Source organism: Rattus norvegicus, chromosome 8 (genome assembly GCF_036323735.1).
Source record: "Rattus norvegicus strain BN/NHsdMcwi chromosome 8, GRCr8, whole genome shotgun sequence".
Classification (NCBI taxonomy): Eukaryota; Metazoa; Chordata; class Mammalia; order Rodentia; family Muridae; genus Rattus; species Rattus norvegicus.
In genome coordinates this window covers 64,296,770-64,312,540 of record NC_086026.1, presented here as the reverse complement: position 1 = coordinate 64,312,540, position 15,771 = coordinate 64,296,770, and the positions used below count along the sequence as shown (strand labels likewise).

Sequence of the window (15,771 nt, the reverse complement as noted above, 5' to 3'; positions counted from 1 at the left end):
GGCCACCCTTACCTTTTCTTTACTGCTGTGGTTCAGTATCCTCAAGCCTGCTGCTTAGATGGAATCCTTCAGGGTGTAACTGTTAGATACTGGCTTCTTTCTGCTGGGTCTTTAAAAACAACTTCATTGGGCCAGCAAGATGACTCAGACGCTCAAGCCTGGAGACCCAAATCTCATCCCTGGAATCCTTATAAAGGCACAAGGAAAGGATTGACTACACAAAGTTGTCCTCGGACTTCCATGTGTGCGCATGCCCACACACACTTCATGCTCTCACACACATGTGTGCACATGCACTAAACAAAAATCTTCTCAAAATGAATGCTTTTATTGAAGTGTAAGATTCACTCGTTTTGCACTAGGCAATTCCATGAATTTTAGATGTTCATTGCCATGATCCAGCTTAGTACTACATCACCCTTCAATAAGAAGCCTTCAAGTGTCAAGCCATCCCTGGTGGGTGGCCAAAGAGGTCAAGGGACCCCAGGACACCTACCCTGTCACTGTCTAGTCCTGGGACACACAGGCTTGCAGCCAGCAGTGAGACAAAGGGAAATAAATCTATAATGGTCACAAAGGGAAATCTGTAGTGGTCAGTACGGAAAGCCAGATACTCTAGTTATTCCAACTTTGCTTATAAAAGCATGTATTTACTACGCTGGGGATCAAAGCCTGGGTCTTAGGTATGCAAGGCAAGCACTCTATTGCTGAGCTATACATCCGTGTTTGTCTGTTTTCTCAAGGGGCAGCTCTAGCAGAGTCTAAATAAAGTAGAGGAAATAATATAAAACCTCCCAGATGTCATCACCCTGTGTCCACCATGATAAACTCACCCCAATATTGTTTCCATCCCAAGCCATCTAGTCCCTCTTAACCGTATGCTGTATGTATGTGTATGTGTATGTGTATGTATGTATGTATGTATGTATGTATGTATGTATGTACGTTTGTACATGGTACACACGCACACAGTACCATGCTGAAAATAGTTACTTTACTTTAAGAGCATCAACTTCCACGGTTCCCTTTTAAGTTGCACTAAAGCTGACACGTGCCATGGTCCCCCTCCCCCTCCTCGGAGCTGCACCCGCCAGAGATTTGACCCTTTTTTTCCTGCCATGGTGACAATGCCTGATACTGTCTGGTCTAGAGCTTAGAGGTTTCCAGACTCCAGGGCGGCTCTGGGCGAGGCATCGACGCAGGAGACCGTGGTCCGACGCCCCTCCCACGACGGGCGAAGCTCCCGCCTCGGCCTCCCCGCCTCCCCGCCCTGCGGCTGCTTGCAGCGCTTGGCTGCCTGGGGTTCGTGCACTCGGGCGCGCAGGTGCGCCGGAGCTCGGCTGCGCGAAGCCGGGAGGAACTCCGCGGTGCCAGCACTTGAGTAGCTGTGCTTCGGTGGTCAGCACCAGAGTGGCTCCCTCCCTGTCTATCGGGTCTTAGACATGGGTGTTGTGCTGCTCCCGCCGCCGCTGTCCATGCTGATGCTGGTGCTGATGCTGCTGCCAGGTACGAGCGGGGAGCGGTCCGGTCGGGAGCCCTGGATGGCTGCGGGCGGTGACCATCGGGCGGCGGGTGGGTCGCCCGTGCGAAGCTGCAGCCCAGGGCTCAGTTTCCCGCACGGCTTTGGCCACCAGCCCCTTAGAAGTCAAGGCACCCACTCGCCTTGGATCTCAGCGTGATCCCACAGTTCTGCCTGTGCACGCGCATCCCAGTCCCTACCACGCTGAGTCCCTTGGTCACTCCTTTGTTCCCAAAGCCGCCAATTAGCTAAGGCTCGAGGCTAGCCCAGAACGGAGTCTCCGGTTCTGCTCGGTAGATAGAGGTTCGGGTCCCGGTCCCAAACGCCGCCCTGCAGTCCCACTTCTAGCATCTGCCTCCTGACCACCGCTTGGTTTTATGGACAGTGAAAAAAAAAAAAAAAAAAAACTTGTGACCAAAGAAGACTAAATATTTTTCTAAAGCCACCGAGTCATTTTGGAGCTGGGGCTGGACTAAGCCTCTAGTTCTGGTCATCGGGGTCTCTGCCCACAATGATCGCCGTTGCCTAGAGAACTTTGACGTGATCACTCCTCCCAGAACTTCGAGGAGGCTCTAGGGGAGCCTATTAAGAGGAAGCCCTTCTAGAGACCCAGGGTGGCTGGTGGGTGAAGCAGAAAAGCAGCTATGATGACCACTGAAGGCTGTCAGAGCACGCAGGGGCAGCGTGTGCGTGTGTGTATGTGTGTGTGTGTGTGTGTGTGTGTGTGTCCGACATTGTGAGTCCTGCCTAAATCTAAATCATGGCCAGAAGAAAATAAGACACACACACACACACACACACACACACACACACACACACACAAAGACTGTCCCTAGACTGACCCCAGTACTGTACGCAGACAGCTTGAGCCAAGATGTCTTGCTCAGTTGGGGGTGGGCTTGTGAACAAAGGATGCCCAGGAACCAGAGGTAAGGACTGGGATGAGGATGACTCCTACGATACTGATAACAAACCCCTGCAGAATTTGGAGAGGACGAAGGGGCTGCAGTTTCTGACACAGTGGGAAACAGGGCTCCTGGCCTGGGAGGACCCTGAGTGGGTCCACCCCAGGGTTGGGTCAATCATCTTTCCACTTGGGCAGCTGGAGTACCACGGCCTTCCTTGGAGTAACAATAAAGCTTTGAGCCGGTAGTAGTTCTTTGATCTTTTAGAAAGCAAGGTTGGGTGGTTTGTTATGTAAAGGTTAGAGTTTTAGTAAGAAAAACAAGAACAAAAAACAAAACAAACACCCAGTGTCTGGTTCTCCTGGGAAAGGCATTTGCCACCCAGTCTGATAATCTGAGTTATATTCCCAAGACCCATGTTATAAAAGTAGAGAACCGAGTTACCCTCCAAACCCCCGCAAACATGCCACAGCACACACCCTCCTCCCTTAATGTAATGAAAAAAATTAAAGAAGAAAACAGGGAAGTCTTTACTCAGATTCAAGAGAGAGAAGGAGGAAGCTAAGAAAATGGCAGTAACACACACAGACGTGTAGATGTCTGAGGAGGATTCCACCAAGCTTCTTGAGCACTTGCCACAGGCCAGTTACTGAAGCACTTCATTCCCACCTTCGAGGTGCATTCATGCCTACTCTTTATTTTGATATTAAGAAATGGAGGTTCAGAGAGTTTAAGCTACTGGCCTAAGCTCACACAGCACCCCTGGGTTTGCCAGGATTTCCCCTAGAGGTACCCAACTTCAGAACTCAGGCTTCTAGACCACCGAATGAGCATGACCCCGGTTTCCCAGCCTTTAAGGGTACATTACTGGCCTGGAAGCCTGCATTTGCAAAATACCCTGGCAGACAGGAGTCTGTGGGCAGGCTGCCCTCTCTGGGAGAGGTACATTTCCTCAGGGACTGACAAGGATACCTCCTTCAGCGGCCAGTGCCTCAGAAGCTGAGCACCGCCTGTTCCAGTACCTGTTCGAAGATTACAACGAGATCATCCGGCCAGTGGCTAATGTGTCCCATCCAGTCATCATCCAGTTTGAGGTGTCCATGTCTCAGCTGGTGAAGGTGGTAAGTGCTGGGGCCACAAGATGTGCCCGTGGGGTTCTAGGGAAGTCTGTCTGCAATGCGCTTTATTTTGGTCAGTCTTCTGTCAACTTCAATCTCACTTTCTAGGATGAAGTAAACCAGATCATGGAAACCAACCTGTGGCTGAAGCAAGTAAGTACCCAGGCTCTGTGTACTGCTGCCCCCTAGTGGTGATTGCTTTATTTGTGCTGGGGAAAAGGGAGTTGGACGCTATTCCTAGATCCAGGACAGGGTCACCTCATGGCTCTTGAGGACTGACTCCTCTCTCACGTCACAGACAAGTTACAGCCTGGAGAGAGAATTCTCTCCATGGCCCCGCTACAAAACTGAACAAGCTGGCCACAAGCTGATGTGGTGACTCAAGCCTTTGATCCCTGCACTCAGAAGGCAGAGGGAGATGGATTTTTATGAGTTCAAAGCCAGATATATATCAAGTTCCAGGATAGCTATGTAGAGGGACCTTAATCTCAAAAAACAAAACCAACCAACCAAACAAAGACAATTTGATCTACAAAATGAGTTCCAGGCCAGCCAGGATCACACAGTGAGGCCCTGTCTCAACCTTCCCCTACCCCCCTCCCCACACACACTGTACCCCAACCCCGGATTCTACTAGCACTTGCGATAACAGCCTTGCTTTCTCTTGTGAAGCCAGAGGTGGATTCTGTTGCATTATGGGTAGGCAGGGAGTACAACACTGGTGTTCTTTAGAAGGAGGGAATGCGCTTGGTTCCCACATGTCCTCCCCAGGGACGCTTTGGCCAGATCTTTTGGGAGACATCATGACTCTGCAGCCTAATGATAGCTGGCCCATCTGCCAGCTCAGCCAGCCTAGCACTCAGCTCCTGCGAGCCCTTGCTTGAAGAGGCTGTCGAGACAAGCGTAGTGTCCCATCTACATGTTCCCCGACAGCCCCCACCCCGACCCCCTGCTTCCTTCTGTGGTCTACACTCAACACCTTTAGGGTCTTGTGGGATCATGGCTTCATTCTGAGGGGAAAAGACTCTTTTTAGTTAGAAAGCATTACTGTTTTTTTGAGATGGGGGAGGGTGTCTCATGTGTTTCATGCCAGCCTCAAGCTCACTGTGTGGCTGAAGAAGACCTTGAGCTCCTGGCCCTCAGCCTTCATCTCCCTAGGGCGGATTATAGGTGTGCACTCCCGTGCTTGGTTTCTGTGCTGGTGGAGACTGAGTCTGTTAGATGAGCAGGCTACCGAGTGAGCCACATCTCTAGCCCCATGTATTCGATGTGCACGTGTGTGTGTGTGTGTGTGTGTGTGTGTGTGTGTGTGTGTGTGTGTGTGCATGTGTCTAGGCAATCGTGTGAGGGTGTGCATGCATGTGTGTGAGGTCAGACGTTGATGGGGGATGTCTTCCATGATCAGTCATTGCATCACTGGTTGAAGTAAGGTGTCTCACTGACACTAGAGCTCAGCTAGGGAGCCAGCTTACCTCGGGGGTCCTATTTCTGCCTCCCCTCAGAATTATAAAATGGGAAGGTTGTGTGGGTGCTGGGGAGCCTCACACTTATGCAACAAATCCTTTGTTGATCGGCCAACCCCTCCTTTCCTATTTGAGACAGGGTCTCATAGCTCATGGCCCAGGACTCCCTATATAGCTTAAGCTGGCCTTGAACTCACAACCCTCTTGCCACTACACCTGGCTGGAGAGTGATTTCAAAGCATAAAAAAAAAAATAAGAGCTTAATGTATAAGCTGGGTAGAAACCCAGAAGGCTGACACCTTGGCTAATGTGATTGGAGAAGGTAATGATTAACGACTCCCATTTGGTTGAGAAGGATTAGTCTCCCCAGTCTTGAAGGATGACTTCTAGAGCAAGGGCAACCTGCAGACTCAGTCAATGCTATCTGTCCTGCTGCCCCATGTTGCTCCCTTGGGCCAACACTTTCTGCAGCATGTAAATGGCTCAGTGACCCAAGGCATGGGTGACCTGTCACCATGGTGGCCATGATGAAATTCTGTCAGGAGAAGGAAAATCTGGTCAGCCCTTCCACTGTCTTCTCCCTCCCTCCCACGGCCAGATCTGGAATGACTACAAGCTGAAATGGAAACCCTCTGACTACCAAGGGGTGGAGTTCATGCGTGTTCCTGCAGAGAAGATCTGGAAACCAGACATCGTACTGTACAACAAGTAAGGAGCTGGCTGTCCCATACTCTGGGTCTGGCAGACCGGACTCTGGGTCCTCTAGCCACTCATTATGCTTAGTCTTGGGTGTGTTTTGTTTGGGTTTTTGCCTTTCTGAGAGGAACCTGCTTACTTGTTCACCCTGAGGGCACTGGGCAACAGTTATGTGATGGGCACCATAGGTGCAGTGAGCCACAGAGAGGTAGGAGGCTGAGTGGCTCCTAAGAGATCAATGTGTGGCTGGAAGAAGGGAAAGGTCACCAGAGAAAGCTGCTGGAAGGAGATGGCATTGACATGGGCCTTGAAGGTCACATGGGATTTGGAAGAAGGGACCTATGGCAAGGAAGGTCCAGGGAGGCAGGAGAGTATGCCATGGATAGCTGAAGTGACCTCATTAACTGCACTGTCGGGTAGAAGGCTGGAGCAGCTCCAGTGAATGGTGGGGGATCTGGGATGGCAGGGGAGGGGCTGGACGTGGCACCGGATACTAGCTCTGCAGGCAGGGATGGGAGGACATGGCTGTCTCACCCTCTTTGAGAGGGAATACTTGTGGGAGAAAGGCAGGACTGGGCAGGACTCACAGGTTGTCCCTAGAGACCAGAATAGTCACTGAGGAACTGCTAAACACACATTTTCCCGGGATTAAAACATTTTCTATTTTCTTCTTTGTTTATTACTGTCTTCTCTAAAGAGTGTGTGTGTGTCTGTCTGTCATGTGTGTGTGTTTTTCTGTCTGTTGTCCATGTGTGTGTGTGTGTGTGTTTCTGTGTGTGTCCGTGTGTGTGTCTGTGTGTGTCTGTCCTGTGTGTGTATGTGTGTGTGTGTGTGTGTATGTGTGTGTGTGTGTGTCTGTATGTGTGCCTGTATGTGTCTGTGTGTCTTCTTTGTTAGGGGCTTGTTCTTTAGCATGGCTACCCAAAGAATTTTTATCAGCCTTTGTTCATCCCATTTCCTGCCATAGGCAACTTTTTCTGAGTAATTCCTAAAGGGAGTTTTGTGAGTTGTGGGTTGTTGTGAGTTCTGAGATCTCTACAGAGCTGCCCCAGCCTTGACTGACTTCACTCCACCCCTCTGTGTATTCTCACTATAATGATTTCTTTACATTTATTTATTTGTGTTGGGGGTGCAGGGTCCCAGTGCTGGGATTACAAGCGAACATCATCAAAGCTTCTCTGTATGGTCCTTGTCTTCATTTCCTCTGTTTCTGACCCTAGAACTCACTCTTAGGACCTTGAGACCCCATTTTCTCCTCCCTAGGTTACCCCCATTCAGCAGCTAATCCTACCTGGCCCCTGGGTCTCATGATGCTCTGGCTCTATGCCTTCCCATGCTGACATTCACGGGACACCAGAACCCTCACTTACCATGTGGATTGTGGGCTTGTCCTGCTATCATAGCTGCCCCATTGTCCCACTTTCTGGAGCCTCTGCTGCTGTGATGTTTTTTCTATCCTTGCTCCATTTCCACACATAATCTTCTTCTATATAAAAGGACCTTGGCTGATCCTTTCCACTCCCACTGCCTTTTCTCATCTTAACCAACTCAGAGTCCGGCAATAAAGCAGCTCAGACCCTTCCTGCAGCTGTTGTTTCTTTTGTCTCTGTCACCACCCAGAACTCCCTCTATATGTGTGATGGGTAGAGATTTTCACTTAGGTTTTTGGCCCCTTATTTTGTCAACAAATTCAAAGGCACCATGTGGCAATCAGTGTGCCAGATTTTAGTCTCCCGCTGGGCCCTTGTGTTCTGTGACTCCTGGTGGCACACCATTTTAAATCCCAACCTGCACAGCAAACAGGCCTCTGGTGTGAGCAGATACAACCAGGGGCTTCTGTGACTGTAACAAGTGAACTGGGCCCCCAGAGACCACGGGCATGAGCAGCTGGGCCAGGGCTGGCCTTTCTCTGGTGCTTGTCCATTGAGTACACACTCATTTTGCTGATGTGGGGACTGGTGTTCTGAAATGTCCAGGCTCTGCCCACAGATGCTCTGTGGACCTTGAACAAATCAACCCTGATCTTTGACCTTCAGCGTACTCTTCAGTCACATGACACAACTGGACTAGAGCAGAGGCATCCTGGAAAGACCAGGTAGTAAGAAATAATTAATAATGATAATATTATTATTATTTAAGAAAATTTAACATTTTGAAAATTAGAATTTGAGTAGATGCGGTCTCTGTCATAGCTATTCCACTCTGCCATTGTAGCTCAAAGTAGCTACTCAATAAACAATGAATGTCAGCAACTTTGTTCCAATAGAAACTCGTGGGAATTGTGCTTGAGAAGATGGCAGTGGTTAAAGCACTTGCCACATAATCATGAGAACCAAAGTTTGGATTTCCCAGAACCCATGTAAGTGCCACTTATGTGTGGCAGCCCTGGAAGGCAGAGACAGGGGCTCTCCAGGTCACCTTACCATCACAAGTGAACCTTATTGTTACTCTGGGTTTGATCAAGCAATTCCGGGTAAGCTCTGGGTTTGACTGAGAGATCCTGCCTCAATGAATAAGGCTGAAAGAACAATCAAGGATGATTCCTGACATTGCTCTCAGACCTCTACATCCACTGCATACATGGTCACCCCCACATATGTGCCCACATACACACAAATTTACATACACACGTTTCCACAACCCAAACACACACAAATGGAAAAAGAAAAAAAATGGTGGGACTATGGAGGGGACATGTCTTAGTTAGAGTTACTATGGCTGTGATGAATCGACATGACCGAACTTTGGGAGGAAAGGGTTTATTTCACCCACAGTTCCTTATGACAGTTCATCATCAAAAGCAGTGAGGACAGGAACTCATGCAGGGCAGGAACCTAGAGGCAGGAGCCGACACAGAAGCCAGAGGAGTGCTTCCTACTAGTTTGTTTCCCATGGTTTGCTCAGTCTGCTTTCTTATAGAACCCAGACCACCAGCCCAGGGGTGCTCACATCCACAGTGGACTGGGCCTTCCCCCAGAATCAGTAATTAAGAAAATACCCGGGCTGGAGAGATGGCTCAGCGGTTAAGAGCACTGACTGCTCTTCCAGAGGTCCTGAGTTCAATTCCCAGCAACCACATGGTGGCTCACAACCATCTGTAATGAGATCTGGTGGCCTCTTCTGGTGTGTCTGAAGACAGCTACAGTGTACTCATATATAATAAATAAAATATTAAAAAAATTAAAAAAAAAGAAAATACCCAATAGACTTTCCTACAGTCCAATCTTATGAAGACATTTTCTCAGTGAGACTCCTTCCTCACTCATGAGTTTAGTTTGTGTCAAGTTGACGTAAAACTAGTCAACACAGGAAGACTTGTGGCCATAGTTTGCCAACTCCTAGACTGGGCCCTGGGCTTTGAAGGTAGGTTCCTTACTTTCCTGTCATTTGTTGAGCCTGGATACTCCAAGTAACCTTGTTAAGGAGGCCCATGTATTCTGTATGGTCTTTGAGGTTCTGTTTAGCCCTCATGGCTGTTGGAGTGTTGTACTGAGTCTAAGCAGAGACTACCTAGAGACTATATACAGCTCTGTCCTCTCCTACTGCTCTTTTCCTCCCGAGTCATCAGGGATTAGAATGTGGAAAGCCATTGGGCTGGCAGTAGTAACCATTGCCTTTAATCCCAGTATCCAGGAGGCAGAGGCAGGAGGATCTCTTGAGTTTGAGGTGAGTCTGGTCTACAGAGCAAGTTTTAGAACTACAAAATGAATTCCAGAACAGCCAGAACTACACAAAGAAACCCTGTATAGAAGAAGAAGAAGAAGAAGAAGAAGAAGAAGAAGAAGAAGAAGAAGAAGAAGAAGGAGGAGGAGGAGGAGGAGGAGGAGGAGGAGGAGGAGGAGGAGGAGGAGGAGGAGGAGGAGGAGGGGGGGGGGAGAGGAAGGGGAAGGGGAAGAAAGGAAGAAAGAAATGAAGAAAAGAAAGGAAGGAAGGAAGAAATGAAGAAATGAAGAAAGGAAGGAAGAAGACTGTGAAAAGCTGGTAGAGAAGCCACAAACATGGGCAGGGGCTCAGGCATTGAGTTGTCTCATGTAACAGTGGGTCTATTCAATGGAATCAGTGTGGGTGGAAGGACAGAGAGCAGCAGGGGGAATGAACTGAACCTGAACACTGCTTTCCAACAGTAAATGATATAAAGTCATTCCTAAATGTTTAGAATTTTGATGCTCAGATTTTCACATGACAACCAAAGGGGCATGAAAATCCTGAATGCCTCCCATGACAGCAAGCTAAGAGACCCACGGAGCTGACTGTAGATGTCGAGAGCCTTCAGTGAACCAGGCATTGGTGCTGCACACCTGTAATCCCAGCATTGAGGAGGCTAAGGTGGAAGGATATTGAGTTTGAGTCTAGTCTGAGCTACAGTAGCATGCCCTTATTGACTGAGGAAGAAGAAATCTTCAGTGGGAGGGACACTTGTGGGAACCAAGTGACTTTTCTGTCAGATGACTTCTCTTGGTCACCAAGATGGAATTCTGAATACAAGCCCAACAGGGAACTAAGATTATCATCAGTTCTACTGTTAAGAAGTCAGTTTATAAACATTAACAGGATGATTCTAAGAAAACTGCATCATCTATATAAAAAGAAAGGCAGGTGCTCATGGCCAAAAGATAGAGTAGAAACATGGCGGGTGAGTGGAGGCAGCTAGAGAGGATAGCAAAGGGACCTGCTGGCTGGGTTTGATTTGAAGGTGTTCAACAAAATCAGAAAACATAGTCTTTTATTGAAGAGCAGTGGTGGGAGGAAAGGGGGGTAGTGGTAGAACTGAGGTCTGGTGGAGAAAACGAGCTTCCTTGCTAAAGTGAGTTTCACAGCATAAGCACTTATGGCTGGCCCTTGGAACCATTCCTAGATCTGCCATGGGGTTTCACACATGTATAGAACACTTGGTGGAGACTGGCTATAGAGGTGTTAACAAGGTTCTGCCTACTAATATTTCCAACAGCTGCTGAGACACCCATCTCCAGACAACATTCATCTCATCATAAATTCAGAACCCAGTGGGGTCCATTTTGGGTACTTAGGAGTCTCTATAACATCAATCTGGAAATTAACACTCTAGAATGTACTGGGATATGACCAGCATGGCAGTGTGTGATGGGGTGTCCAGGAGATGGGGAAAGTCTACTAGGGGAAGCTGGAGTGGGGGTAACAAGTGTGGCAAATCATGTGGCAGGAGAGGTGGAGGGTGGCTGAGCATTGCTAGGGGAGGTCTGGCCTCAGTTTCTCCACTGGAGAATGGGGCAGTTGGCATGATGGCTTCTCTCAGCCCTTTGATCTCTCACATCCCCTTTTGTGTACATTGTCACTTGTTTATCATCCTGGTGGCAGCATGGGAAGCCAGGCTGGGTGGCTATAGAGTGATGACCGTGAGTTGTGTGACCCACTGTGTCTTCACAGCGCTGATGGGGATTTCCAGGTGGATGACAAGACCAAAGCTCTACTCAAGTACACAGGAGAAGTGACTTGGATCCCGCCGGCCATCTTTAAGAGCTCATGCAAAATCGACGTGACCTACTTCCCATTCGACTACCAAAACTGCACCATGAAGTTCGGCTCCTGGTCCTACGACAAGGCAAAGATCGACCTGGTCCTCATCGGCTCCTCCATGAACCTCAAGGACTACTGGGAGAGTGGCGAGTGGGCTATCATTAAAGCCCCGGGCTACAAACATGAAATCAAGTACAACTGCTGTGAGGAGATCTACCAAGACATCACGTACTCGCTGTACATCCGTCGCCTGCCGCTGTTCTACACCATCAACCTCATCATCCCCTGCCTGCTCATCTCCTTCCTCACTGTGCTTGTCTTCTACCTGCCCTCCGACTGTGGGGAGAAGGTGACACTCTGCATCTCTGTGCTCCTCTCCCTGACTGTCTTTCTCCTGGTGATCACCGAGACCATTCCTTCCACCTCGCTGGTCATCCCCCTGATTGGGGAGTACCTCCTCTTCACTATGATTTTTGTCACCTTGTCCATTGTCATCACAGTCTTTGTGCTCAATGTGCACTATAGAACTCCAACCACACACACCATGCCCACTTGGGTCAAGGCCGTGTTCTTGAACCTGCTCCCCAGGGTCATGTTTATGACTAGGCCGACCAGTGGTGAGGGGGACACTCCTAAGACGAGGACCTTCTACGGCGCTGAGCTCTCAAACCTGAACTGCTTCAGCCGTGCAGACTCCAAAAGCTGCAAGGAAGGCTACCCCTGCCAAGATGGGACCTGTGGCTACTGCCACCACCGTAGGGTAAAAATCTCAAATTTCAGTGCCAACCTCACAAGAAGCTCCAGTTCTGAGTCTGTCGACGCTGTGTTGTCCCTCTCTGCCCTGTCACCAGAAATCAAAGAAGCCATCCAAAGTGTGAAGTACATTGCCGAAAACATGAAAGCACAGAATGTAGCCAAAGAGGTAAATAACGGTTTTCATAATGGCAGCCTTGTGCGGTGATACACAGGGCAGAGCTTAGAAAGTTAGACTCAGGGGCTCGAGAGACTGCCCATCGATTAAGAGGGCTTGGTGCTCTTGGGAAGCCACATCAGATGGCCCACAGTGCCCATAACTCTAGTTCTGTGGAATCCAACACCCTTCTTTGGCCTCCTCAGATAAACACACACACACACACACACACACACACACACACACACACACACACGGATGGGGTGGGGAGACAGAGAAAGAGACAGAGAGACAAAGAAGGAGGAAGAGGCAGGGAGGGAGGGAGGGAGAGAGATTGATTAGCCTCTTGAGTCAGAAACTGTCTTCAGACCAGTTACATGCCCTTGGATACATTAGTTACCTCACTTGTGGTCCAAGCTGGCCTTGAACTCACTATTATACTCTCGGCTCCCTCCGTAGTGGGATTCCAGGACTGTGTCATCACATTTTGTCTCAGATGTATACAGGCATAAGGGCCATTTCTTAAATCAACATTGATATTAAAAATACTGATCGCCAATGAGTCTGCTGAAGCAACCTCTTAAGACTGCACTGATTGTCCCCATTTTTCAGATGAGGACATTGAAACCGAGGGCGATGCAATCTGCTCAGACTAGAAAGGAGCAGAGCTGGATTAAGACTAAAGTTCGTCACCCTTTTCAACAGGCTGTCTCCTAGAGCTGTGTGGGTGCTACTTAGCCTATAGAGTGATGTAAGACTCAGGTTGTGGAACTGAAGTGCTTACGGACAAGTCTGAGGAATTCAAATAGAGTAACCTAAGTCAAACAGGGCATTATGATTCTAACTTTACCACAAGTGTGACTTCATGGTGCCACTGAAAGGACACAGTTACTCAAGCTTATAATGGTGAAACGAAAACCACATCTCCCAGGCCATTTCGTGTGCTTAATTGAATTATAAAATTACACACTGCTTCTTCATTATGTGATCATTGCTTCAAGATCAATTGACTCCTGGGCTCTCTCTCAACCCAATTGTGGTTTCTCTGCTTTCTGAATTGTCTGGGAGTTTAATTACCATAGATTCTCCTTCCTGTTTCAAGCCTAAATTGAAGCTCATTATATACAATTATTCTTTCTTCCATTTTTGGCCGTACTATCAGCCATTGTGTCTGCTCTTCAGCCTGTCTGGTCATACAACTGAGGTTGTCATTTGTTAGGTGGGCATTTTAAAGGGGAGTGGTGACAAGGAAAATGTCAGGCTTGCCCGGTGGGCTTATTTCATATTTGGAACGGATGTTACACGGAAATTAGAGTCTAAAACAAGTATTAGTACCAATGAACAAGCACTTTGAAACAATGTCAAATGATTTCGGTTTAAAGTCACCATTCTAACAAAGGCTCCAGATCTTCCTATAGAAGTATATGAGCTTTAATAATTGGAATTCAATGTAGAAAAATAGATTTTGTGCACACACACACACACACACACACACACACAACTTCTGAGTGGTGGTACATACTTGCAATCACCGATCTCAGGAGGCGGTGACGTGGTGATCAACAATTTGAGCCCCACCTAACCTGTGTAGACATGAAGACCAGACCTTACCTTGAAAGAAAAATGTATTCTCGTTAGAAACAGAGCTAACATAGCACATATTTTCCATCTGTTCCTCCATACATGAAATTTGAGGTTGGTAGATATATTAGTACTTTTTTTTTTACTGCTGTGACCATATGCCTATAAGAAGCAACTGAAGGGAGGGTTTATTTGGACTTAACCACTCCAGGGAAATGGTCCAGCATGCAGTCATGGTGGCAGGAGTGTGAGGCAGCTGGTCACACTGCGTCCGCAGTCATGAAGCAGAGAGACGAGGGCCACCATTCAACTTACTCACTCACTTGTATTCATCTAGGACCCTAGCACAGGGAAGGATGCCACCCACAGTTAGGGTAGGTCTTTCCTCCTTTATCAGTCTAATCTAGTCAGTCTCTCATGGTCACCTCCAGAGGCTAACCTAGTGAGATAATCTCTCCTGAGCATGCCCAGTGGTTTGTCTTCTAGGTGACTGTAGATCCTGTCAACCATCACCGTAAATTTCCTCAGATCATATCAATAAGAAAAAAAATTTCTTAAATATTAAGTAAAATGGCTTCTGTACCTTAACAAGATTTAATACTAAAAATTGACCCTTCTCCCCCATGTTCCATTTTCTTTTATTGCCTTTTGTTTTCCAGATTCAAGATGATTGGAAGTACGTTGCCATGGTGATTGATCGCATCTTTCTCTGGGTTTTCATCCTGGTGTGCATTTTAGGAACGGCGGGATTATTTCTGCAACCCTTGATGGCCAGAGATGACACATAGACTGTGCACTGTTCATCGAGGCTCACCTGTGCTGACGCAAGGGCACTTCCTCAATAGCACTATACTTTATCTGATCACTGGCTTGGAGTTTGCTATTTCAAGGGTTATTTTCAACTCATCTTGATTTTTCGTAAAAAAGAAATGTGGGAGACAAATGTCTAGTTATTTATCATGGGTAAATGAACATTTCACTACCCCTGTGATTGAAACTTTAGGTAGAAAAATTTTCTGTTCATAAATATTAACTCCATTAGTGCAGGATCTCCATAGAACTCATTTGCTCAGCCCATAAACTTCTTGAAATCGTAGTGTATTCAGCAGCGCCTGTTACTTCCGTTCTTTACTATCTTTCCATGTTGGCATTTGTGTTGCTGCAAAACCCCACATATCATACCCCGAGAAATGACACCTGGTCTCACACTCACTGTTAGTAAACTACTCTAGTCTGTTCAAGTTCCTAATTCAGAAAAAAAAAATCCCATAGAGCCCCGCAAGACTTTAATCCCAGCACTCAAGTAGAGTTAGAGGCAGGCGGGATCTCTGTGAATTCCAGGCCAGCCTGGTCTAGACAGTGAGTTCCAGCCCGATCAGGACTGCATAGTGAGACCCCGTCTCAAAACAACAAAACCCCCACAAACTGGACAGCTAAACTCAAAGTTATTTCTCACAGTTTAGGAGCCTGGGAAGTCTAAAATCAAGGGGCCAGCAAGACTGTCTGGGGAGGAGTCTTCCTCATAAAACATACCTTCCAGTGTGTCTCCAAGTGGCTGAAAGGGCTAGACTCTCTGGAATCTTTTACAAAAGCACTAATTCCATTTGTTGTCAAGGCATGACCTCATGATCTAATAACGTCCCAAACAGAGTTGCATGGTAGGTTCACACATGAGCTGCAGGGAGCCATCCAGACTCTAGGATGAGCCGTCAGATCAGGGCTTCGCTACCTTAGCACTAGGGTTTGGGCTCCAGAGTCGGGCTGGGGATATGAGATGTGTGGACTTCAGCAGCTGATGGTTCCTTCCCACTAGGACGCCAATCACAAGCCTGTGTGTCTCGGCTGTCAGAGCACCCAGAATGTAGGATGTTGTCAAAATTGATTATGCTCGAGAAGCTATTTGAACAAATTGAGTTTCCCATATTACATTTCCGAATCTGAACCACAGCCCCTAGAGACAGTCCACAGAGACCATTTGAGTATTCTTGCTAGGTTTTTTTTTCCATGCAAATGTACAACCTGACAATTGCAATTCACTGTGGCTTGTATTTCAGTAAGTCAAGAGGAAGAGGATTCTATGAAATTT

At 47.7% G+C, this 15,771-nt stretch overlaps 1 protein-coding gene and 1 long non-coding RNA gene across 3 annotated transcripts in view; one reads left to right on the top strand and one right to left on the bottom strand.

The window, feature by feature from the left end:
- The window catches only part of LOC120094166 (uncharacterized), an 84,946-nt gene extending 81,362 nt beyond the window's left edge, over window positions 1-3,584 (bottom strand). For both annotated transcript variants that reach the window (XR_005488202.2, XR_010054397.1), the window contains exons 1-2: window positions 3,447-3,584; window positions 13-187 (exon numbers count right to left, since the gene is read on the bottom strand). This is a non-coding gene — a long non-coding RNA (uncharacterized LOC120094166). The remainder of the gene's footprint in view (window positions 1-12; window positions 188-3,446) is intronic.
- On the top strand, window positions 1,290-14,786 carry Chrna3 (cholinergic receptor nicotinic alpha 3 subunit). The gene is made up of 6 exons (NM_052805.3): window positions 1,290-1,506; window positions 3,406-3,545; window positions 3,651-3,695; window positions 5,604-5,713; window positions 11,105-12,116; window positions 14,345-14,786. The coding sequence occupies exons 1-6, from the start codon at window positions 1,443-1,445 to the stop codon at window positions 14,471-14,473; spliced, it is 1,500 nt and encodes a 499-aa protein (NP_434692.2). The 5' UTR covers window positions 1,290-1,442; the 3' UTR covers window positions 14,474-14,786.
- The last annotated feature ends 985 nt before the right edge of the window (window positions 14,787-15,771 follow it).